A 24076-nucleotide genomic window follows, 5' to 3' on the forward strand; every position below is an offset into this window, starting at 1 on the left:
ACATTAGTGTAATTACATTTTTAACAAAATCTCAAACATAATAATGTTAGTACAAGTTAAATAAGTTAAGATATTGTTTAACCATCTTTTGAAATGTTTATGTACTAATTTGATAACAGACTGAATGTCTAAAATTATTAGATTAATCAACTAGGCCTACACAAAATGCCACATTTATTAATATCATAAAATCTATTGCAAAAACTTACTGATGTTTGTGCCATTTTCCCACCAAAAGGGATGCTAGTTCCTTTATGTTTGTTAGAAATGAATGAAAAATGATATTGAGATTATGGGGGAAACCTAGGCTAATTTATTAAAATTCAAACAGATATTTTTTTTGCGTAATACAAAATATCAAACAGTTGTTTTTGTCCTAAAAATATTGTACTATAAAATCTGACATTTATGAATTACATTCTTGTCCTTCTGTTGTGTTGACATATTTCCACCTTTCAACGACCAGTCTCACTATAGTCCAGTCATTTTATGAAAAAAGGTTGAACAAATTGCAACAGAAGCAAACTCAACTGATTATGTATCCTCAATATGTAATTGTAATTGTAACAATATGTAAACTCATATTGTAAATACAATATGAGTAAGGAAAAAAAGCCCATTGGGGGAAAGTGGGTAGTGAAGTATTGAGGCTAGTATGTAGAGTAAAGTATGAATGTGTTATGAATAGGCTATATTTGGGTATTTTTTCGAAACTTTCCCCTATAGGATGCTTTTTTCCCCTTACTCAGGGCATATTGAGGATACAAAATCAGTTGAGTTTGCTTCTGTTGCAATTTGTTCAAGGTTGACCCCTATTTTGGCTTAAAATGACTGGACTAATAGTGTGGTTTTACTGTTTTCACTTGTTTACACAAGACCTAGCCTACAACACAATATGATAAGACTGGAATAAAATTCACAAAAATATTCCAATTTAAGAGGCTTTTGAAAGAGATGTTTACAAAACCATTGCTAGAGAAAAATACTAGTAAAAAATAGACCTTGTGAGGTCTAACGTTAGACCTTGTGACATATCCCCCCCCCCCAATTTGAAAACTAGCCCCGGACAGACTCCCGTTTATTAAGAAATGTAGCCTATGATGGGAAGACGACAAATTGTTATGCATACTATCAACAATTAACGGTTAATACCTTGGCTTGGCAGCATGGCGTTCACGTTGAACTGAAGTATTTCATCCAGTAAAGGGCGCTACTGTCACTGTGATGCTGTAACACCAGTAGAAGAAGACGGTCACGTGACGCCAGAACTTCAACACAGCAGCGTGTGAATTTGCTGCTTCCCTGCCTGTCAGTCATTCCGGTCATTTACTTCTTGTTTATACTTGACTGATGCTTGTAACATCTATTTCTGGACGAAAATGACCACGCAAGCTGTACGTCTTTTCCGTCGAATGGATGGTCTGTTTGCTGTGTACAAACCGCAAGGAGTTCACTGGAAACTTATTCGTGACACCATAGAGTCCAATTTACTGAAAGGTAGTGTCTGCGTCACTTGTACATTAAATGCATTGTAGATAACGAGTATACTTTCTTTGTGATTAATTATGATTTTTTTTTTTTTTTTTTTCAAATTGTGATACATGATTATCAATACAACTGAAATCTGCATCTTTCTCTCTTCAGAGCTGAACTCCTGTCCTCCACCAGCTCCTCAGCTTGCAGTGAAGTTCCAGCTTCTGTCCAGTGGAGAGAACAACGGCTCCAAAGATCTCATATTGTCCCCCTCTATGCTTCCCTCTCTGGCAGACCATCCTCTAGGTTAGTGGGTAGCCTAGACCTTACAAACACATGTCCAGGTCACCCCGAAATCAAAAGAAAAAAATCATATTACAAAGAAGTTTTTTTTATGCATTAAAGGCAGTGCAGCAAATACTACCATAATGTACATATATCTTGCTATTTACTTTTCCTCTGTTACAGTGACAGGGCCGCAGTTTCACAAGGTTCATGTCGGAGTTGGTCATCGCTTGGATGCTTTTTCCTCTGGAGTGTTAGGTGACCGACAATTGAAACCCTGAGTTCTAAAGTGATTTAATGTGTGATGTGTTCTGTGCTCAATTCTCTTAATGTTTCTATCTCAGTTTTAGGTGTTGGGAAAGGAAATGGAGTGCTGGAGCATCTGTGCGGATCACATGTAACCAGGGTAAAGGATTAGGCTCTGCCTATATTTATTTTCATGTAATAGTTTATCTCATATTTGAATGCTTTACTGTTTTTCTTTATTTTATATCTGCCTGCCTGATTCCGAATTTATAATAAGTGATGATCAAATCAGAACTGTTAGCAGACGTGCATTAATTGTAATAATGACAATTTTAGGCAGACTTATGTGTTTGTTTTATATCTGAAGGACTACACGCTTGAGGGGGAGTTTGGAAGAGCCACCAATGATTTCTCTCACACAACCCGAGTCATAGAGAAAACCACATACGGTAATTTGTACATTACAATAATTATCATAACCTTAAATTCTGCATGAAATGGAAGTTCTGATAGTCTTTTCTTCCATATTGCGAGGTATATCTGAGTGAAATGGCTTCTGTCGTGGAAATTACTTTCACAACTTTAAATAATAATTGGAAGACAGCTGGAAATTTCAAAAGTTATAAAGATCTTTATTTCTTGCAAGAAAGGCTGTTCACACATCAGTCAGAGTCTGATATGAGAAGGCGCTGACTTCTCGTTTTTGCCCAGCTTATATACCCTTAACACATCCTGGTCTGTCTCAAAAGATCACCTTGGTTTACCTTAAAAGGCAACACGTCTTTGTTCCAGATCTCTGGTCTAACATAAATTCTATTTAGACAGAACAATATCACGTCTGCAAAAGTTTCCTGTTATTAGCTGCTGCTCGATTTCACACATTTTGCCTATCTTTAGTTCGATCAAAGCTGCACACATACTTTTCACACTTGAAGTACACATTGTCTCTATGTTACTTAGTCTTCTAACCCAGAATTATTTCCCTGCAAGCTTATCTTAACTTATACATTTCTAAAACTTGGTTACATATCTTTAATAATGTACTTTAGCTTATATGCTTATATTTCTATAAATGCTTATGAGTAAAAATAAATATTCAACGTTAACACAAGTTGCACACATCTGAAAGTAAAAAAACACATCTAAATGTAAAATTTCCATTACACTTCTCAGACTAGAAAAAAAAATGTAGGGTGGTACTTAATTTTGTCCATCAGGAATTGATTGGATGGTTGTTGTTGTTTTCTATTGCTGTGATGTCATGTGACTGAGTAACAGGCTGTGCCGAAAAACATGTCATCAGAGAAGCGATTTGCAGAAGTGGGAGGGGAGGTCATTTTGATTAAAGATTATAAAGACAAATGAATTAAATAATGATGTGCACTGATAAATCATTTACAATAGATACTTCAATATTCCGTAAAAAACAACAATAATTGTACATTTTGGTTTCATGGTGACTTTAATATCAAGAAACTGCTATAATAAATGACAAACATATTTGTTATGTATGGAATACAGACTAACAATTTGTAGTAAACTTTGTCTTTTTTATGTCTTTATAGACCATGTTACTCAGGATAAGCTAGAGAGAGTCCTTGCCATGATACAGGGAGCCAATCAGAAAGCCTTAATCACGTGAGTCATTATTTTACATATTACATTTCATACTGTCAGACGATGTGTATACATTTGGTTAATGCATAGTGTGTTTCTGAGTATGTTATTATGTCTCTGTGCAGGTATTCACAGATGGATCTGCGCACCCAAGAGGCTTACGAGCTTGCAGTGAAGGGTTTGTTGTATCCTCATGGTAAAAGTCCACCTATTCTGACTGGTCTGCGATGCATACATTTCAATCCGCCACATTTCACATTGGGTTAGTACATTGAATAATATATTCTGTACATATACATTAGTATAGGTTTGCTATACTTGTAAGGCCAGTAACCACAAATTTGTTCTTTTCTACACAAAAAGAGGTCCAGTGTGTGAATGAGACTCAGAAGTATCTGCGTAAATTGATTCATGAGGTAGGACTAGAGCTGCGGACTTCTGCTGTCTGTTCTGGAGTGCGTCGTACACGAGACGGTCCCTTCAAAGCAGAGAATGCCCTTACCCGACAACACTGGACTGCTGACTGCATTATACAAGCTATTGCTCACTTTCGCAAGACTACCCGCAAAATCAGGAAATCTGGGACGTACAGGCAGACTGCTGGACAGTTGAACTCGAGCGCAAAGGTTCAAGAGCAAATCAGAAGTCAAATTGGACAGTCTGATGAAATAAGGCAAGAGCATGTTGAACTCACAAGCCCTACTTCTGATAGGATTGTGGACGGAGTGACACCTGGGACTGGGTGAGGGGAAAACAAAAGGATTTGAATTCTGAGTTTATCTTTTCACTATAATTTATAGATTTGTTATACTGTCATTGTGCATCAATAAAAATATATATATATATATACGTATGATGTTCTCTTTGTCAATTTACAGTGTTAATGTTGGTATTATAAATGTAGGTAGGTAGATAGATCACACACACATATACCAAGATAGATATTTTCATCTTTTAATCATCTTATAAGGACAGTAAAACAAGAGTAGTATTGCACAATTACGTGTTTTCTGTATACGACGAGAACGCGTTTGAATAAAGAGTTTTAAAAGTGGAACCTTTAATCGCTTGATCAAATCCTGTACGGACGTTTGTAATGACGAACTCGTTCACGTGGTACTTGTTACTTTACTCTGCACTTTTCACCATAGACATAATATACATAGACGCCCTATTGGCCGCTGGATCGTACGTCAACGGCGCCGCCATACTGCGGAGGGCAACTTTCCCATACCTCTCATAACGAGAATTGAGAAAAATGCCTATTTCTTGTGCTGCTTGGGGCTTTACAAATCGCCACACAATTGAAAACAGGTCTCAGGGAATTACCTTTCTCAAGCAAAACTGAAAATTTGTTTCTGGTTGCATTTCATTTACTATTTTTATTTTCAGAGGAGAAAGGCCACGAAATTTAAAAATACTACTGTTATTGTGTCACGAAATGTAGTTTTAAGAGTTTTTCAGTCGACAATGTAGTTGTTTAAAGCTCAAATCTGTGGTTTATTTATAAAGATAGCGCCTTTTTAAAAATGTTATCTGACGGTTTCGGAGTTGTGAGATCCAGCGATCCCCGCGGGCGCTCAGCGCTCATGTACCCCGCCGAGAACAGCCTTGCCTCGGCTATAGTGCCTGTCGTACACCGCTTCTGAGTTCTGACGTTAGTCGCTGTCAGTCTAGTGAGAATAATTCGTCTTGTGTTTATCTAAAGGGCGATCTTTGGTTTCATTAATCTATAATTTGTTCCTTGGCAGATTGTTTTGGCTGAGGGCAAAGTGAAGTTTCATAACTTAATATATTTAGGCTATTATAACAGTGTAGCCTGCTGTATGTTTGACTGGATCGTTTACTTTATTTCTTGATTTGTATAGCTTCTTATACCTTTTAAAAACTGAAATTTAACAAAAAGAGACAGGGTTGCGTCATTTTTTATTTGATATAGCCTATGTAATAATATTTTAAAATGTATAAATTTACATTATTTATTATTGTTATTATAATAATATACCACTTACAATTATCAATCTATTATAGTTATGCTGTCAAATTATTTTACTATTCATAGTAACTATTTAACCTATTATTTTTTATTGTCTATATTCTGTAATTGATATTTCATATTCTACTGCTATTATTAAAGTATACATAAACTATATGCTATTATCAATATATTATTATTATTATTATTATTATTATTATATTAGTACTTATGATATTATATAATTATACTTTTCATTACTATTTTATTTACTGTATACTGTTTGTTTATTTTATTGACTAAACTATTTACTATTAGCCTACCTCTCACTTTATCTTATATTTACTATTTGCATTGCACTGTAGTTGTACCATATCATATTACCATAAAGGATCCATCAGTTATCTTTGTTATTGCTAAAATCGGGTCAATGACAGAATATGCTTTTCCCACAATAAGAAAACTTTATTTAATTTAATGTGAAAATTAAATTATATCTCAGTATGGGGGTGTTCACAATTCTTATCCAAGAATGAAAAGCTAAATACATGACAAGCCAGAGCTTTGGCCATTCCTTATTAAAAAAAAAATAATAATATATAAGTCTAACTATCGAGAGTTTAACTAACTACAGATGGAACTTTTTTTGTACACCACATACAAACCACTGAAATCGGTTGATAAATGTAATTTTTTTTGGTTTTTATACAGAAAAACCGCAGCTCAGCAGTTTACTTGCATTTGATTACAGCGCAGTCTTGCCCTCCACAAAATGGCGGACGCGTTGACGTATCGCAGCAACGTTCCAAAGCGGCCAATAGGGCGTCTTTGTATATTATGTCTATGCTTTTCACGATGGACCAACCACAGTTGTAATGGCTTACTAAAAACGGCATTTCAATAATTTATCTGCTGGTGCGAATTTATTTATTTATTGACAATCAAATTCTTTCAATTATTATATTTCAAAAGGTTATTGTTTTAACGGTTCAAACGTCCCCAGCACCACAAAAATCTCCCTGACATTTACATTCTCGAGTCACCAAGCGCCCCCTAGAGGGAAACTCTTTTCACATCCTAGTAAACCGTTTGTTTACCTTTTGTTACATTGCTTTCTAGCACTACGTTACCTTCTGTAGGTTGTGTTTGTAATTTGTATGATCAAAGCGTTGTCAGACGGGTCAGTTTGGTGATGCGAGTGCCAGTGCGTTGGGTATTATGGGATGTGAAGGACACACTGTTAAAGGTCCGGCGCTCGGTTGGGGAGCAGTACTGCAGCGAAGCAGAGCGAGCAGGACTGAAGCTGCCAGCGGCACAAGTCGAAACTGCTTTCAGACAAGCTTACCGGCAGCAATCCACACTATTTCCCAACTATGGCAGAGCTCAGGGAATGGACAGCCAGGTCTGGTGGGCTGGACTAGTGAGGAGTACTTTCGTCCAGTGTGGGGTAGATGACCCTGCTCTACTAGATAAACTAGCCAACAACCTCTATTACAACTTTTGTGGACCAGAAAACTGGGAGGTGAGAATTGACTTTTAGATATGAAACAGCTATTTTGTTTCCTTCTAACTAACATTGTTTTTTCAGCAGTTTTTTATTAGTAATTCCAGAAATCCCCAATAGGGGTCGCCTGTTCAATACAAATTTCCATTGCCAGGAATTTCTTACCCTGCACGCGTGATGCCAGACAAGTGCATACACCTATGCTCAAGTGTCTTACATTATATTTAAATCTAGGAAGATTGTTTTTCATAATCTGAGATTGTGTCGTCATTAGGTGTTTCCTGATTCTAACAGCACCCTGAAGTTCTGCATCGCTTTGGGACTGAAGCAAGGAGTCGTTTCCAACTTTGACAAGCGTTTGGAAGGGATCCTGAGGGGATGTGGCCTTCTCACTCACTTCTCATTTCTTCTGACCTCAGAAGAAGCTGGGGTTGCTAAACCAAACCCTGCCATTTTTACCCAGGCGCTGGTGCGATGTGGTGTGCAGGCCTCCAGTGTAGTCCATGTCGGGGACCATTATGTGAACGACTACCTGACCTCACGCTCATTGGGTATTCGAGGTTACCTGCTTGACAGACAAAATTCTCATGGGCACCTTGATGTTCCCACACAACACAGATTACAGAGCCTAGATGAATTACCAGCTCGACTGCAGCAGGATACAGACTGAGAGTCTGTTGATGTAATGTTGCTGCAGGATTAAACTCATTCTTAAATTGACCATATTTTTTGCAGTTGCCCATTTCGAATGATGAAACAGAAGATGTAAGCCTGAATGTCAGAATGTGGGGACTGGGGAGAAAAAAAGTTCCACTTTAGTTTTAATACAATTATACTGCCACTAAATTATACTGTTGTTATATTGTTGATCTGCCAATAAATGACACTTTATTTGTGGCAATTGTCTGATGGTTATCCACTGTGGTTTCTGGTTAAATACTGCTCAGATATCAGTTCTCAAATACAAAAGTAGTAAGACATATTGAATAAGTTCATATAATGCTTTATCCAGAAAACAAAACTTAGACCCTTAACCAATTCTATTTCAGAATTAGAAATCTTACATTGCTTTCCCCTATTATTATTTCATAGCACTCATAACAAAGTGAATTTTTCTGAAATGTGTCATTTGCCTATTTGTTAATTTTGTCTTTTTGTCCTGGTGCAGAATACTTTTTGTTTTAAAAAAAAATCATTATGGTGGTCAGAAGATGGCGCTGTAGAAGCCTACATTATTATTGGTGTGGAGACTGATGGGAACCAAATGTAACCATATACATTTTCATTACCTAAATAATCCAAAACAAACAAAAGCGTTTATATAATTTGTTTTTTTTTTACGTCATTATCCGAATGATTCAGAACAGAAATTCTTGAGTGAGTGATATAGTTAAGATAATAATGTCTAAGGACAATGGAAGTATTTCTGTAGAGCGCTGATATGATTGTTTCCCCGCCGAGGCTGCTGGGCACACGTGGAGGGAGATCACTAACCCTAATACCCAAATACTCTTATTCCTCCCCATCTGCTCCGGCACAGATACCAGTTATGGATGGACATTAAAAGAATATCAAATTGGATGGCGAAAAATAATATAAAAATGACGTAGGCTATTCAAAACTGATCTTAATTTTGAATTAAGAAGATTATGAGGGCAAACACCAGCAGGACATCGACTGTCCTCTTCCACGTAAGGTACAGAAGCGCTGTTCTCGGGAGTAACGTATTTATTTTCCCAGGTGATGTTCACGTAAACTAGCCTACAACTGGAATATATCCTTTATTTTGTGTTTCTATCTCCCTGCTCCGTAAGCCTATTTTACGGGAGTTCCCTCAGCAGAGCGCTTAAAACAAAGCTGGCTTTAGAAGCTCAGCCAGTCGGCTATGAGGGGCTGTACTCCAATCCAATTGAAAACCTTAAAGGGATTGGCAAACCCATCAACAGAGGATCGTGGCAGGAGAAGAAATGGAGAGCAGATCGAGGTTAAGAGCAGTTAAGATGAAATATGCAAATAACGATGGGAAGAAAGACGCATAACTCTTAAAAACAAAGGTTCCAGAAAGGGGTTTCCACAGTGATGCCACAGAATAATACGGTTCTATGGAATCACTGTGGAAACTTTGGAATCTGATTTTTAAGAGTTTCCCCAAATAACTTTTTCAGTGAACAGTTCTTAAAAGAACCCTTTTTTTCTTAGTGTGAAGAGCATTTTAATAATCTAAAGAACCCTTTTATGCAGTGGAATGGTTCCATGGATATTAAAGGTTCTTCATGGAATCATAGATGCTATAAAAGCTTTATTAAATAAGGAAGGATTCTTTCCTGGGGCACACGAGGAAGAAAAAACTTCTCACTCTATAAATAGATAAATAAAATAAGTGGAGAGAATTGAGGCAAAAAAAAAAGGGTATGAGCACAAAAGGCAAACAAATTAAATGAATTTAAAAAATACTCGCGCAATGTCACGCAAGCATTTTGGTCGCTCATGCGCAAGCTTAACTCCTCTCAGCCATAATCTCTAGAGTCCTTCCCCTCATCTCACAAAAGGTTTAGCCAAACAAACAAATAAATAAATTGGTGAGCAAGTAAATAAAAGAGCCCTCAGTAAAAAGAGCACTCTGGCAGCGGGCTTTTTGTTGAGCTCTGCCTGAGGTTTTCTCTTTGCATTTCCATTTGACCCTTTTAAAATATTCAGATGATGGAGGAAGTAAGTGGACAGAGTGGTTTAAAGAGAGGACGATAGCTTGGCAAATGGGGGAAAGAACGTGCTTTATAAAACATTTGATGAAATGAAGAAAGAATCAGGTTGAAGCCAAAATTTGCAGCACTTTGTGTTATTTGGAAAAATATGCAAACTTAGACAAAGAGGTCAAAAACACTCAACAAAATGTCATACAGCCAAGCATGTGACAGTCATATTGGAATCATCTATCTCTAACCTTCATGCTTAACTAATGATCAGTGACAGTCAAGAAACACCTCATTCTCCATATACAGTAGAACCAAAATAATATTCCCACGCACTATTTACAAAGTATTTTTCACCCAACATGAAACAAGACAGCATTTTAAAGAGAAAGACGTTTGGTGTTTACAATATATCATACATGAACGTCGGTCACTAAGCAGATAACCAGGTTTAAATGGGATTCATTTGGAACAAAGCAAGAGATGCAACACTGAGCATCATCTTTGGTGCAAAGGCCAATTCAGAACATCCGTTATTCTATGATGACATCGCCATCACGGCTGACTGCAATTCCACATCTGGAAGTTATGCAATGACTGCATGTTACAAAACTGTTCAGTCCGAAATACCCAATACTTACTTTAGCGTTTTAACCAAAGTCCTCTCAAAAAAAAAAAAAAAAAAAAAAAGAAGAAAAATACATTTGATCAGTCCGAAACACAAATTAAAGACAAATATGCACATTTTCTTTTCATTCATTGAACTAAAAAAAAAAATGTTTTACATAAATGTAATCCTCAATCCATTTAATCAATCACATTTAGTTGCTTACATATAAATCAAATATTTTTTTATTAAGTCACAGGATCATTCAAATATAGATCAATTGATAAACCATCTTGAATCTGTTCTTTCAGGCTGATCATTTACAAAGATGTCAAAAACTCAAAAATGTCTGAACGAATCCCCTCCAACTTACAAGGGCTTTTGGGGTCATTATATCAAATTCCTATGATTCTCCACACATTGATCAGACTTCAGCAATTGCTTCCATGATCTGATACCAGAAGACAGCCAACTCTAAGCCGACCAGGTTAAGTTCTCTCTTTTTTTTTGTGCCTTTTCAATGGCATATATTCTATTTGGAACAGCACCTCATTTTAACATAGCAGTATAAAGATATATAAATATTTCTGACACTATACTGGAAATTCCTTCCAAAGGAGTCAATCAACATTTTTTTATAACATGAGATCATTGGCAAAAGCTTGGGGACAGATAAGATAACGAGAACAAAATTAACACATGGTTTAAAAATTTTCAGTGTAAAAGCTATCTTGCATAGTAAGTTGAAAAGCATAATGTGCTTCAAACTGAATATCATCCATTCTTATTGCTATTACCATGGCTTTGAGCCTCTGCATGCAATGACCCAATGAAGTGAGTTATCAGTGCGTGAATAGCCATCACCAACATCCATCATGGAAAACGTAAAGTGCAGATTTAAAGATGATTGTGTTAACAGTTTCTGAAACGTACACTGCAAAAGTGCACAGTGAAATACGTGCAATTATGTGATCAGACATGCATGCATCCAATCATTCCAATGTGAACATGCAGATGTCATGTGACGCCACACCGCTGCTGAAAATAGGGCACATACCGAGGCTCCATTTACCTTACAGATCTTTGATAGCACATTATGCAAAGCACTTTCTGTGCATGAAGGAAATATTGAGTGGGATTTGTGAATCTATGCGTAACTGATGAAGTTACATGTCATAATTGTGAAATTTTCACCATACATTTCCAAATTTTGGATAAAAAAAAAAAGATAATACATAAAATATTGATTTCCATTGGGGTAAAAGTGTTATAATGTGTAAGAGATCATATTTGTCCCTCAGAGTCGGCAATAGTCTCTCACGTTTGCTGATTTGCTATCATTGTTATAAGGAGATCAAGTTAAAAATAAATTGGCAAAAGTCGTAGTTCTATTATTACATGCTAATTGACTGACTTAAATTGTAACAAAACAAATCTCCCGTTCTTTATCCATAACGTGATACAGAAAATGTGATATTATATCATTGTTAAAAGGTTGTTATATCTTAAACTACTTTTTAGTGAGTTGCACATCCCATTAAAGGCATATTATAAGCCTTTTTATAATAACGGAATTTTAAAAGACCAAAACCGGTAGAATGTCGTCTCATACATCTATAAGGATATGTATAGCTTTAAGATAAGCTCTGTTAGTAAGAATGGTTTCTCTAAAACCTCTCTCATCATCTTTCACTTCCAGATCAGTTGTTTCTGGCCATTGATCCGTATATTTTTCAAAAGGGCCCTGTCTCTACATCGCTGGATCCTGTAGTTGATTTCCATGTAGCTTGTTCTGAGTTCTTCTTTCAGAGTTTCTCAGTTTTCGAGTTCCATCTTTAACTCTTGTCATTGCTGTTGTTGTTCCAAAAATATCCTTTTTGAAACGAAATGTCTGAATGTAAAAGTTCCACGTTTGATTGGCTTCTCCCACTGACCACATCGAAATGCTCTCAATATGCGCTTTGCTTACCAACTGTGCGAGTCTGTAGCTTGAGAAACGCAGTCATAGTGAAGTCCAGGAGTAAGGTGGAGGATAACTCCAGATAATGCATGTCAAACCACTGAAAGGAAAAAGACAGAAATGAAAAACGAAAGGATTAAGTCATTGCAACCCACTTTTTTTTACATAATAAGACTCTAGGAGAAGAAAAACAGAAGGGTTTGATCAAACTACACTAAGACGTTTCAGAAAGAGTACCTTGTGCATAAGGAACATTTTCTGATGAGATGAGAAGACAAGAAGATGGAAGTGGCAGAGAAAATTGACAAAACATACACATGTAAGACAAATATGACACAATGTTTTACTTCAACCTGATGGCATGCGAATGTATTGAAATGTTATTGTGGAAACAGTCACAGTTCTACCTAACAATTAGAAATGCCTGACGATGCTGACAAAGTATGTGACAACGTCCTGTTGACAAATCTAATTAAAGGTTTGCAATACTCTGTCAACAAGCTGCACTGTGAGCAGACTGGCAGTGATAACTGAGGGTATTTGTATGGACAAAATTCCAACAATTCCATTTCTAATTGCATAATTATGTCTGGGAATATGTTGTACCACCAGTGATCACACATAATCTGCCCACTAAGACACAGAACATATACTCACAACGTAATATGAAAATATGTTACTAGACTAAAGTGTAGACACACTTGAGTGAATCGTCTTTCAAGTTTGGGGTCAGTATGATTTTTTGAAAGAAATTAATACTTGTATTCCACAAGGTCGCATTAAGTTTATCAAAAGTGATAGAAAAGAGTTTTACATTTTTACAAAAGATTTCTATTCCAAATAAACATAACATTTTTTTAAATGTTTCACCCTGACCAACTGAAGTTACCATATCCTACACTCTCATTGGTCTCATGTTCATTGACAGTCTTAGGACAGAGTGACAACAGATGGCTAAACTAACAGCTTAAACCCTTGAGCAAAGACAAATCATAGGCCATTAAAAGTTAAAGGCCTCGCACATATGCTGGTCTCAGTATGCGAACACCCCCTATTGATGATCATAATTAGGCACCACATGACATATAACACATCACCCAACAGCTCAGCGAAAAAGTTGTAAAAATGGAAATATAGCACTAAAATACCTGTTTCTGAGTGACAGCAGGATGTCCCACCCGTCAGAATACTCCTAGGCTTCTCCGACCAACACGAAATGGTGTTACCTCGCCCACAACCACCTCTTCTCCACCAACAACTAGAAAGACAATGTGTGAAGTCTACAAATGACCTCTTTCACCTTCCACAAAAAATAACCTTTCAAAGTTTGTATAAGTACAGCTTATTCAGCAAAGATAGATCAACAGAATAAACACTAACAAATAACTTGCTCTGGGAAAAAGAAAATATACATATGTATTAGATATTAGAAATGATCAGTGTTGGGTGTAACATTAAAAGTAACGTGCATTACGTAATCAGATTACTTTTTTGATGTAACGAGTAAAGTAACGCATTGCTTTATAAATACATTAACATTTTTTTAAGTATTGCACATTACTTTTACGTTAAGGTAATTTGCTTTAACATTTTTTACACTACTGAATTAAAATTCTTCTCCACAATAGTCACTTAGATGAGCACGGGTACAGATAAAGAGTACAAAAGTAACAAAACATTTCTTTTTTACTTTCAATAAAAAAGTTATACAGTAACAGTAGGTAATATAACCTGTAATGTTAAGAGATCTTTTGTATAGCATTACATAGCTCTAGGGGTCAGGAAATATCAGTAAGAATATAATAATATTCAAAATTTGTTTTTAAAAGAAAATGAGGTGTATGTTAACAGGCTATGTTGTTGAATGCATTACTGAGTTAAAGACTTTCAAAAAAAGTTCTCAGTGAAAAAACACTGGATCAAGTCTCAGCCAGGTGAGAAAAAGTAACGCAAAAGTAGCGTAACGCAGTACTTTCCATAAAAAGTAACGTAATTAGTTACTTTAAGGAGTCACGCAATATTGTAAATCACTCATTAAAAAAATTCTGAGAAGAATGATTTCTGAAGGATCATGTGACACTGAAGACTGGATTAATTGCTGTCATCACAAGAGTAAATTACATTTTAAAATATCTTACAACGGAAAACATTTCTTTTAAATTGTATAAATTGTCAAATAAATGCAGCCTTTCAAAAAAAAAAAAAAAAAAAATCATAATCATTCCAAACTTTTGACCGGTACAAAACAAATTGACAAAATGAATCAAATGAAATGTGTGCTAAATGAATAATACTCACTTTAGTAAAGTGCAGAGCAGCATGAGTAGGACACTGCCCACCACACATAACACCAGCATGGTGGCCACAGTCTGCTGCCTGTGGTTAGACGCCACCACTGCCAAGAGGTCCGCATGTTCACATCGCATACCCATAAAGCCAGGATGACATCTACACAAACATACACAAGTGTCCATTTTATTATCATTGAAAAAATATGAAAACATGCTCAGCAAAACATGAGTATTTTCAATAGATGTTAGAATAATCATTTAACTCCTGAGTGAGGAATCTGCCAGTATAATGTTCATAAAATCAATCAAATTAACAAAGTAATTTGGCATTTTGTGGTGAACTACTACATACGGATGTGGACATGGAGAAAACAAATTCCCTGACAACAGGAGGCTTGACAACAACTCAGACACAAGCACCAACACAGATTTGAATTCTGCTATTGTGCCAAATGTATACACGGAAAAGCAATAAAAGGACAAAACGTGCTTGTCTACACATGGACAAGCTCAATGAACATGCTGTCAGCAAGAATTTAGTCAGCAATCAAAATTCATGTCGGACCGCTTAGGCTTTTTCATACTGGCATGACAAATACAATTTATTTATTTTTTTGCATTTCCGATTCTAATCCTATTATTATATAAAATATATGTTGGCTGAGCAAAAAAGAATATAGGGAAAAAAAATATATATATACATCCGATTTTTTTTTTTTTAGAAATCCGACCCAAACCACAATCGCAGCATTAGGATTTATGGAAACTGTCAATGATCAAGATGCACAACATTTTTATTTCATATACAAAGAGCCATAGTGATGCTGGTGGTGATGGCACTAAATAAAACAGCACACCACCCTTATCCGTTCTCTACACTCTGAGCACTCTGTATGACCTTCTGACGGCAAGTTGTTTACAGCTGTTGTAGAACAAAGCCACCACTATATCAACTGATGAATATATGGCAGAAAATGATAAGACTGCTTGAACACACAGATCTGATTTGATTGCTTGAAAACTGTTTTAATGATCAAATTTGAAAAAGAAAAAAAACTAGTGTGATCATGAGGATTGTTAACAGACTTGGGGAAGTCAGAGTGCAGCTAAATTCAGGGCCGGCGCTAGCCATTTGGGTGCCCTAAGCACAAATGCTTGGTGGTGCCCCCCCCCCCCACCCACCAAGGGAATAACAACCATTCAGAATTTCTTAGTTAGGTTCTCTTTACTTCCAAAATAACTGCTGCAAATAAATAATTTTACATTAACAATGGCACCAAACATGAAAAGAAATAAATAATATAAAGGTTAAAATTATAAATACCAAATACCACCACAATTACTAAAAACACAGATTTGGAACTGAACAATGTAAACACAGAAAGTTAAAAGTGCAAAGGTCAGGCACAATATAATAATTCTGTACATAATTCGACAACTCTGTGAATATGAAAATATACAAACACTGAGATTGTGTTTTTTTTTTTTTTATTCTAATTGCAGTTTCAAAGTAAAAAAAAAAAAAAAAAAAAAAAAGATTTTAGCCATGCAGGGCTAAAGCCTCGGATCTTTTGCACTACTATAGCGACGCCCCTGGACATGCATACGCATAGGCGTAATTTGCGGGTAGGACATGTCCCCACCACTTTTGAAACATCTCGCGGCACGAATGTACCAATACAAACAAACAAAACATCTCCAGTTAACCAGCAGAGCATTCATTTCATTCGTTTTTTAAATAAGAGTCGATTTAGCGCTGAAATGTGTTGTTTTTTTTAAATCAACTGATCAAAGTGCTCGTTGCCGAGCGATCAGTGGCGCGGATACTATGTTTGTTTCTGGCTCGCGCACAGCCTTCACTCAGACGCGCGTTTCAATCCGTTGTGGAGAGACTCTCTATTCGCTCCGGTACAATTAGAAAACAAAAAGCACAAAAAGTGTCCCTGCCTGATATACAACCACTAAAAAACATAATCGGTTTTGAAGAGGAAAAAAAAAACAAAAAACTATATGAGTGCGGATTAGAACTCAGAACCTCTGACACGCTTGGCAAAAATTCTACCACTGGACCACTTAAATACACACATACTTTTCGTCGGATCAACATATAATATGCCTCATTGAACGACCACTTAAACCCAATATTAACATGTTTTAGACATATTTTATTTGTTATTTATACTAGTACCCTATTTTGATGATTTTTCACGACCCAGATTTTTTGGTGCCCCCCCAAGCACTTGGTGCCCTACGCGCAGTGCGTGATGTGCGTGTGCGGAGCGCCGGTGTAGCAGTCGATTCTGTTCCCTATCGGAATTCCTGTTCCCTTTACGCAAATCATACTACAAATCATGCGTAGTTGTCGAGTTACCATGCGTACCATCAGAACTGAATACGAGCAAGAAGCACAACTCTGGATGTACGGGAAGCCAAAAGGTTAAAAAAGGATTGTATTTTTTCCCGAAATTTAAGCGTTTTTTATTGTTTTTATTTTTATTAGAAGCGAATTTTCCCCCATCTGTCAATTCAATCCAGATTATTTCTTTTCAAATTTAAAACATTATTACAGATTTCAATGTAATGTTTATTAAGGCTTTGATTTATTAAGGTTTATTAAGGCTTTGACGCATGCGCTGTCAGCAGACACGGCTCGTTCAGGGGGAACAGGAATTCCGATAGGGAACAGAATCGACTGCTACACCGGCCCTGGCTAAATTAAACACAGCAAATTCTTAATATTCAGTCTGAAAAAATCTCAGCACTTACACACATGCTGGTGTCTCCTCCAGGATGAGAAAGCGGCACGTGCCGTGAAAACAGAAGTGGCTGTGGGTGTCAGGGCAGTCATCGAAGTGAGAGTGGACAGCGGCTGCTATAAATTCTTCAAGAACAAAACAAAGATAACTTGGGTTTAATGCTGACATTAATGACAATATCTTGTTTACTAAAAAAATAAAGATCTAGGCAAGAATTTCTTAAAAGTGTATTTGCAAATTATTTGCCTGATGACCACTGCCTTGTACTCCTGGTTTCTCATAAATTTGTATACAACCTGCAAGACTACTTTACCACTTTAACACAAACAATTTGATCTACTTCAATTAAATACCAGCCTTTGTTATCATCAAAGCTAGAGCAAAATTTGTGATATTTTGTGGAATGCACAGGTGGAAAGAGAAGTAGAAGGAAGAAAAGAAATTACAAGTTCTCAGCCAGGTTACAAATCAGAATGAGAGGATTTGATATTATCTGGCATATCATAGCCCTTTAGTTTCTATTATTTCAAGACGCGCCGGTTTCTCAGACTCTATCCTCCCTAAGGCACACATTTGATCTAAAGAGAGTACAAAAGGAGACATGGTGTAAGACAAGAAAGAGCAAGACTTAGCTAGGATTACCGGTCAAGATCTGAGGTACTTTCTTAAAATGGACAAATTCCCTTCTCTAATCATTGTGAGCTTTGTCTACAGAAGGTATTTACATTGGATGAAAACTGTCTGCTGTATAATGAGTAAAAAAAATGAAATTGACAATGCATGAAACTTGCTGTATTTGTATTAGCAGCCCACAATTACCATGTGTGAATTCATTGTGAGAAAAAGTATGATAAAACAAGGTGTCCACTACTGGAACTCCATGAATTGGGTAAAAAATTGGGTCTAAACTGTTTTTAAACAAATAGCCAGAGAAAATAAGTGGTTAAAGTTGCGATGAAATGGAAGCAGCGACAAATATTCTGTATTGTGATGTGCATCCGAGTGAAGCAGATTATTGAAAAAAAAAACGATTTAGGGCTTGGTTCTTTCCACTGGCTGTTGATTGGATTGTCAGATGAAAGAGTTGCACTCAAAAATTAATGCGAGCTTTCAACTTTGAAATGGCCGGGTTTAAGCATTAAGACTAAATTATTGGAGAAATCCAGCATGTGTCACCAGAGAGAAGTCTGTCATTTTCACGGGAAGATCGAGTTAAGCAAAATTAATTAAACATTACAAAGTAAAAATATTACGATATTTTAAAGGTTACTAATTTTCTTCCATAGGTCTCCTACAATAGGTTTACATGCATCTAAAAAACAATACAATTTTCTCATAATATACACTGCATCATCACCTCTTTTCTCACAGTGTCTGAAACGGTTCAATAAAGGATTCAGGTCTTTTTAAAACCACTCTTTTCCGAGAGCCTACTCTGCTCCGATTCGTCAGATGGCCCAGTCTGTTGTGATTGGTCTACAGCTTACAGCATGTGTCAGAAACAAAAAGCCAATTACCATATCTGAATTTAAGCTCTGGAGGCTTCCTCAGAACTTGATTCACAGTAGAGTTGCATGGTTCAGAATAAATCATGAATATACATATATATTTTAATTGAGATCATGATTCTCCCACGATTCTAAATAGACAACTAAACAAAATAACACCTACTGGTGTAATGATGTAAATGATACAATCTTTATATGAAGTGTCAAGCTACTTTCAAAAAGTGATTTACTATTTTTATCGCTACCGTAGAAATCAGAGTTTAAATCTGAACAATGAACTTTTATCCCAATACTTCTGTGAATATGAATTACTGTCACACAGAAATAATGATTCCACTGTGTGGTTGAAAAGACCGTTTGTGAAGCTGTTTCACACCTATACATGACACCTGCTCTCTCAGGCTCAGCATCCGTGCCAATGGAGATTGAATGTTCCGCTGTGATCGTACTTGTCAAAGGTTTAATAGACATAACCGAATCGTTGTCATTTAGGAATAAGATTGTGCGGGTCTTTAAATCGAGACTGCGGTTTTTTAATGATTAATCGTGCAGCTCTAATACACAGTGTTCCGAACAATAAAGATTGCATCGGTTTTAATTCCATATCAACTTATCAATTCTAGCCAAGTCCTCGTCCTTTTGAACTTGAGAGTGCAAAGTGGATTTGGCTTCGCAGGGCAGAAAACGTGTGTTCTTGACATGTTGACAACTCTTCCAGGCTTCAGCTACAACTACAGTGTTTGAGGCGGGTCAAAGTTATTTATTTATTTAAGTTATTTATTAAGTTATTAGATATTGTTCATGGGCTGCCATTGGCCCTGTCCCAAAATGGCACCCTAAGCACTCGCGGTCTTCCTGCGAGTCCGCACTTTCATGACATAACGCCGACATAACTTTCATGACATTTGACTGTCGGAGAGATGTCTGCTGTGGAGCTCGGAACAGTGCGGGCTCTGCAAAAGTGCGCATCGAGGGCGTATATCGACCGCTCGCTAGCACCTTTCTGAAACCTAAAATGACAAATGGGACACCCTATGGTCTCATGGACTTAACGGACACACACACGCGGCAGCCATTGTAAGTCCACAAGACCGAAAGTGCATATGATGTGTGCCATTTGAGACAGGACCAATGGAGACCATAGGCTGGCATTATGGGAATTTGTTACAAACCTACGTAGATTTGAGCAGGAAGTAAGACTGGAATTGCTGACGACTCATTTCAGGCTATTCAGAATCTTTATTCAGGCATATATATTTCAGACCTTTGAAGCCAAAAAAGAGCTGAGCAAAAAGGAAAGAGCAGACAGAACATACTTCTGACACGTGTCGTAGTAGTGGTTGTCGTCGAGCTGCTGGTGGTTGTTGTGGTAGAGGTGGTAGTTGTTGTTGTGGTGGTTGCAATGGTCGTTGTTGAGGTAGAATTCTCTTGTACCTGCCCATATGTGAAAAGGGAGCCTACAAATCAAATACAAGCACATATTCAAAATCAATAGCACTACAAGGAAACAGTAGCATTGTTGAGGACAGCTAAGTAGGTGATCAAAACCTTTTAAATATCCCTTCTACTGACTCGCAGTTAAATCCAGTTTTGTAAACCTCTTACCCAAATGTGAAAATGAGGATCCAATAGAGTCAAAAAACGCCAGACTCATAATCGTTACAGCAATGAGAAAACAGCGGAGCAACAGCATCACACACAAGAGAGAAAAAGGCTTGAGTGGCGTCTAGCACAAATGAGAAATAGCTACTTAAAGCCCACTTACCTTAGACTCAGAGAACAATTAAAATACCCTGGAACAATAGTGGGAGTTTCTGACTTCTAACCTTCAAACTATTTTGAGAACAGCTACAGCGAATGACTGGGTTAAGATAAATTAAAGTGGATTTGTGAAGCGGATCTCTCCACATACAAAAGGCTACCTGATTTGCTGTGGTGCTCACATTACACAACAAGGTTTCTTTTCATCTGTTGCCTGACACAATGCTGATGACAAACTACAAGACATTTTGTCAAGAGGCAGTCCCAACCAACAGTAGAAAAAATGTTTTCTCACATAAATTCGAGCAAGTGTTTGTGAGATTTTTCCGTTGATACCATCTGCACTGTGATTGGCTGGATTAGTTCCACCTGGTCGTTTCACCACACACAGTAAAAGATCACATGGCGACAATATCAAATGTCACCACGTCTGTGACTGTTCGACAGGCTCTTATCACATCGCTGACCTGCTCATATTTAACGAGCACTGGCGACTGCAACGAGCACCGATTTGGCCGCGATACTGGGGTTTTGTCACAGACCTTGGAAATCTGTCTGCAAAAGCAAAATCCAGCCAAAAGTCGTGTAGTGTGAGCGCGCCTTAAGATGATGCCAGAAGAATCTTCGTCATGCTGTGCCTAATGCACTCTTATATTTACAGAAAATGACAACCACCAAAAATCCCAAAGTTTATCGCTAGAAAGAAGGTTAAGGCATCATAGGCAGTTGACAGTTGAGTCAAGAAAATGTTGATTATAAATAAACTTATTTCAATTCAATGCTTATTAGAGTATTGTCCATTAGCTTAGCAACATGTTAACACCAAACTACTGAAAATTAGTTGAGCGACTCTTGTGAAGAGCTATTTGTGTGGAGCTATTCATTCATAATGGTTCATGAGATTTATTATTATTAAATTGAATCTGTATATCATGTCTAATTAAGGATTTTTTTATATATTGACAGCCCTACAAAACAAAAGCCCCATGCAAACTGATTCACATCCCATCTGCATCTGTAAATACAAATTTCAATATTTCCAAATTTGAACAGTCTGTCTAATGTTCATTGTTGTGCAACTAAAATGGTTTGGAAGAGAGTCTGGGACCTCAAGGCATGTTCACATTCTGTGTGCACTGGGACTTTAAAATTCCTGTTAAATGAGAGGGCAATACGTTTCATTGAACTGGAAAACTCCTTAGAAAAGATCTTATGGTTACAATAATGCTTTAGTGTTAATATCCCATGCCATGTTAATATTTAAAACATTTGCATCCAGCAAGCAGGAAGTGGTTCACAGAATACATTGATAAATTGACATCGATATATTTTAAATTAAACTCTTGTCAGAGCTGTGTTACTTTGGACATATATTACCTGCATGTAAAGAGAAAATAAAATACGGTAAATAAAAATACATTTAAAAATAAGATAGGATAAAATAAAATAAGGAAATTCATCACTGTGCATATTTCTTTCTTTTGTGGAACACAAAAGAAGATATTTTAAAGAACGTTAGTAACTAAACAGTTTTGTTGACCATTGATTTCAATTTTATGGACAAAAGAACACCGAGACTTTTCTCAAAATATCGACTTTTATGTTCCACACAAGATAGAAAGTCATACAGATTTGGAACAACATGAGGGTGAGTAAATAATGACATAATTAAAATTAAAATTAAATGAGTGAACTAGGTATTTACGTTAAGAAAACAAGGGTGTTCCCAAATGACAAAAACTGCTATTCCTTAACTATCGGTGTACCAAAATCACTTTCTGAGATAATGGGACCTGATATATGTCTTCGAAAAATCAAATAGCTGCTACTAGTACAACCATTCAGTCAATAAAATGAGTTACTTTATGGGGTATCAGGCAGGTTTATGAATGCCATGATGTACTACATATAAATATTTGCTTACTATTTAAAGCACAGAAAGCAAAAACACACATGATGTCCTGGAGATTTTTAATTTATTTCATAAAACTTGACTGACTTTCTCTCACTGAAACTGCTTGCTGAGTTAGGAACGTGCCTTCGTAGGGACAAAGCCATAAAGGATGGAGACTAAAGAATGGCTCTATATTTAAACTAAGCCCTGTTAACCTTGTTAATGACAGGAGCAAGACTACTGAGCCAAAGAAGCTGCTGGACAAAAAAGGAGAGCAAGCCACTGCTTCTTCCACGTCTTGGTAAACACTGACAGCACATTTTGCATGCTATCAAGCTGAAAAGCTGCACAACAATGGAGAATAATTATATGTTGGACACCCAAGTTCTTCACTACTAATGATGTGACTGAACAGCAGGTGTCAGGAGAAAGGTGGACCCCTCTAAATGTGTTTAATATTAATGACTAGAGTATTGTCAAATCATGATAAAACTATATAAAACACTACTGGAAAATCACATACACATCAATAAAATAAGTTTAAAAGCTTCATTCATAGCTCACATCTTCAATTCAACCTCTGAATCAAAAAGTGTTATAATAGTTTGAGGAAGCTTAAATCCACTTGAGGCATTAGCATTTAAAATGTGGCAACATCCTATAATCATTTTCTTGTAAAGGACAAGATTTCAAATAATTCTAATATTTGCTTAATTGACGTATTATTTACATTTCAAAGTTATCTAATAAAAATAATGTCTGAACACAACATCAAATACATTTACTCACCGGTGAGAAGAAATACTGTATCCCAAAAAGCACGATACATCATTATAAGGCGTTTATGTATGTGACTTGTTGGTGAAGGATTCGAGGCGTCGTCTCTTATATTAAAACATTTATCTTTGCCAACATGCCAACATGAAGTCACGCGCCTATATTCTTGAGACTGGCTAATATTGTTAATATTCCGTCACAGTGGTCAGAAATATGACAGCCATAGTAAACCTGTGTTCGTCTTTCTTCATAGTTTCATGTAGCCTACTCAACACAATTACGGCATGCGTCAATCCAGGTATTTTGAACTTGACGTCAAACTCCGTCTTACCGCTGATATAGAAACGCTAACTTTTTTCTTATTCACTATGATGATAAAGATCAGTGGTAAAACATTGTTAAACTACAGAATTACTTTATAAATTACTCATAGCGCAGGACTCTCTCCACACCCAAGTTGACATCCTTCTGTTGTGCGTGCGTGCGTGAGTGAGTGTGCGTGCGCGCGAGCGTGAGATAAAGAGAGCAGTGCATTGATGGAAACCGCGAGTGTTGGAACACAATTTGTTTAAACGTCTATTAACACATTTTTTTCGCAATGAGTAATTTAATAATATGTTTTCAGCTTTCATTTTATAAGCACGCATATTTTATTGTGGACATTGATTTTCAGAACTATCCTGCATAGTGAAGTGAATAAAGTTTTAAGTTTATTGTTAAACGTTTACTGTG

At 36.6% G+C, this 24076-nt stretch overlaps 3 protein-coding genes across 3 annotated transcripts; 2 read left to right on the top strand and 1 right to left on the bottom strand.

The window, feature by feature from the left end:
- The first annotated feature begins 1218 nt into the window (after positions 1-1218).
- On the top strand, positions 1219-4465 carry trub2 (TruB pseudouridine (psi) synthase family member 2). The gene is made up of 8 exons (XM_081379912.1): positions 1219-1497; positions 1645-1779; positions 1942-2016; positions 2103-2164; positions 2372-2453; positions 3570-3642; positions 3747-3883; positions 3985-4465. The coding sequence occupies exons 1-8, from the start codon at positions 1380-1382 to the stop codon at positions 4365-4367; spliced, it is 1065 nt and encodes a 354-aa protein (XP_081236038.1). The 5' UTR covers positions 1219-1379; the 3' UTR covers positions 4368-4465.
- A 2186-nt stretch (positions 4466-6651) lies between these two features.
- hdhd3 (haloacid dehalogenase-like hydrolase domain containing 3) lies at positions 6652-8278 on the top strand. The gene is made up of 2 exons (XM_081379921.1): positions 6652-7118; positions 7375-8278. Exons 1-2 carry the CDS (start codon positions 6789-6791, stop codon positions 7768-7770), a joined length of 726 nt encoding a protein of 241 aa, XP_081236047.1. The 5' UTR covers positions 6652-6788; the 3' UTR covers positions 7771-8278.
- A 1577-nt stretch (positions 8279-9855) lies between these two features.
- tgfa (transforming growth factor, alpha) lies at positions 9856-23839 on the bottom strand. The gene is made up of 6 exons (XM_081379924.1): positions 23357-23839; positions 20229-20369; positions 17415-17529; positions 14656-14805; positions 13506-13615; positions 9856-12457 (listed from the first exon to the last, which is right to left on the bottom strand). Exons 1-6 carry the CDS (start codon positions 23397-23399, stop codon positions 12450-12452), a joined length of 567 nt encoding a protein of 188 aa, XP_081236050.1. The 5' UTR covers positions 23400-23839; the 3' UTR covers positions 9856-12449.
- Positions 23840-24076: the final 237 nt, after the last annotated feature.

This window comes from Scardinius erythrophthalmus (genome assembly GCF_964197995.2).
Source record: "Scardinius erythrophthalmus genome assembly, chromosome: 12".
Lineage (NCBI taxonomy): Eukaryota > Metazoa > Chordata > Actinopteri > Cypriniformes > Leuciscidae > Scardinius > Scardinius erythrophthalmus.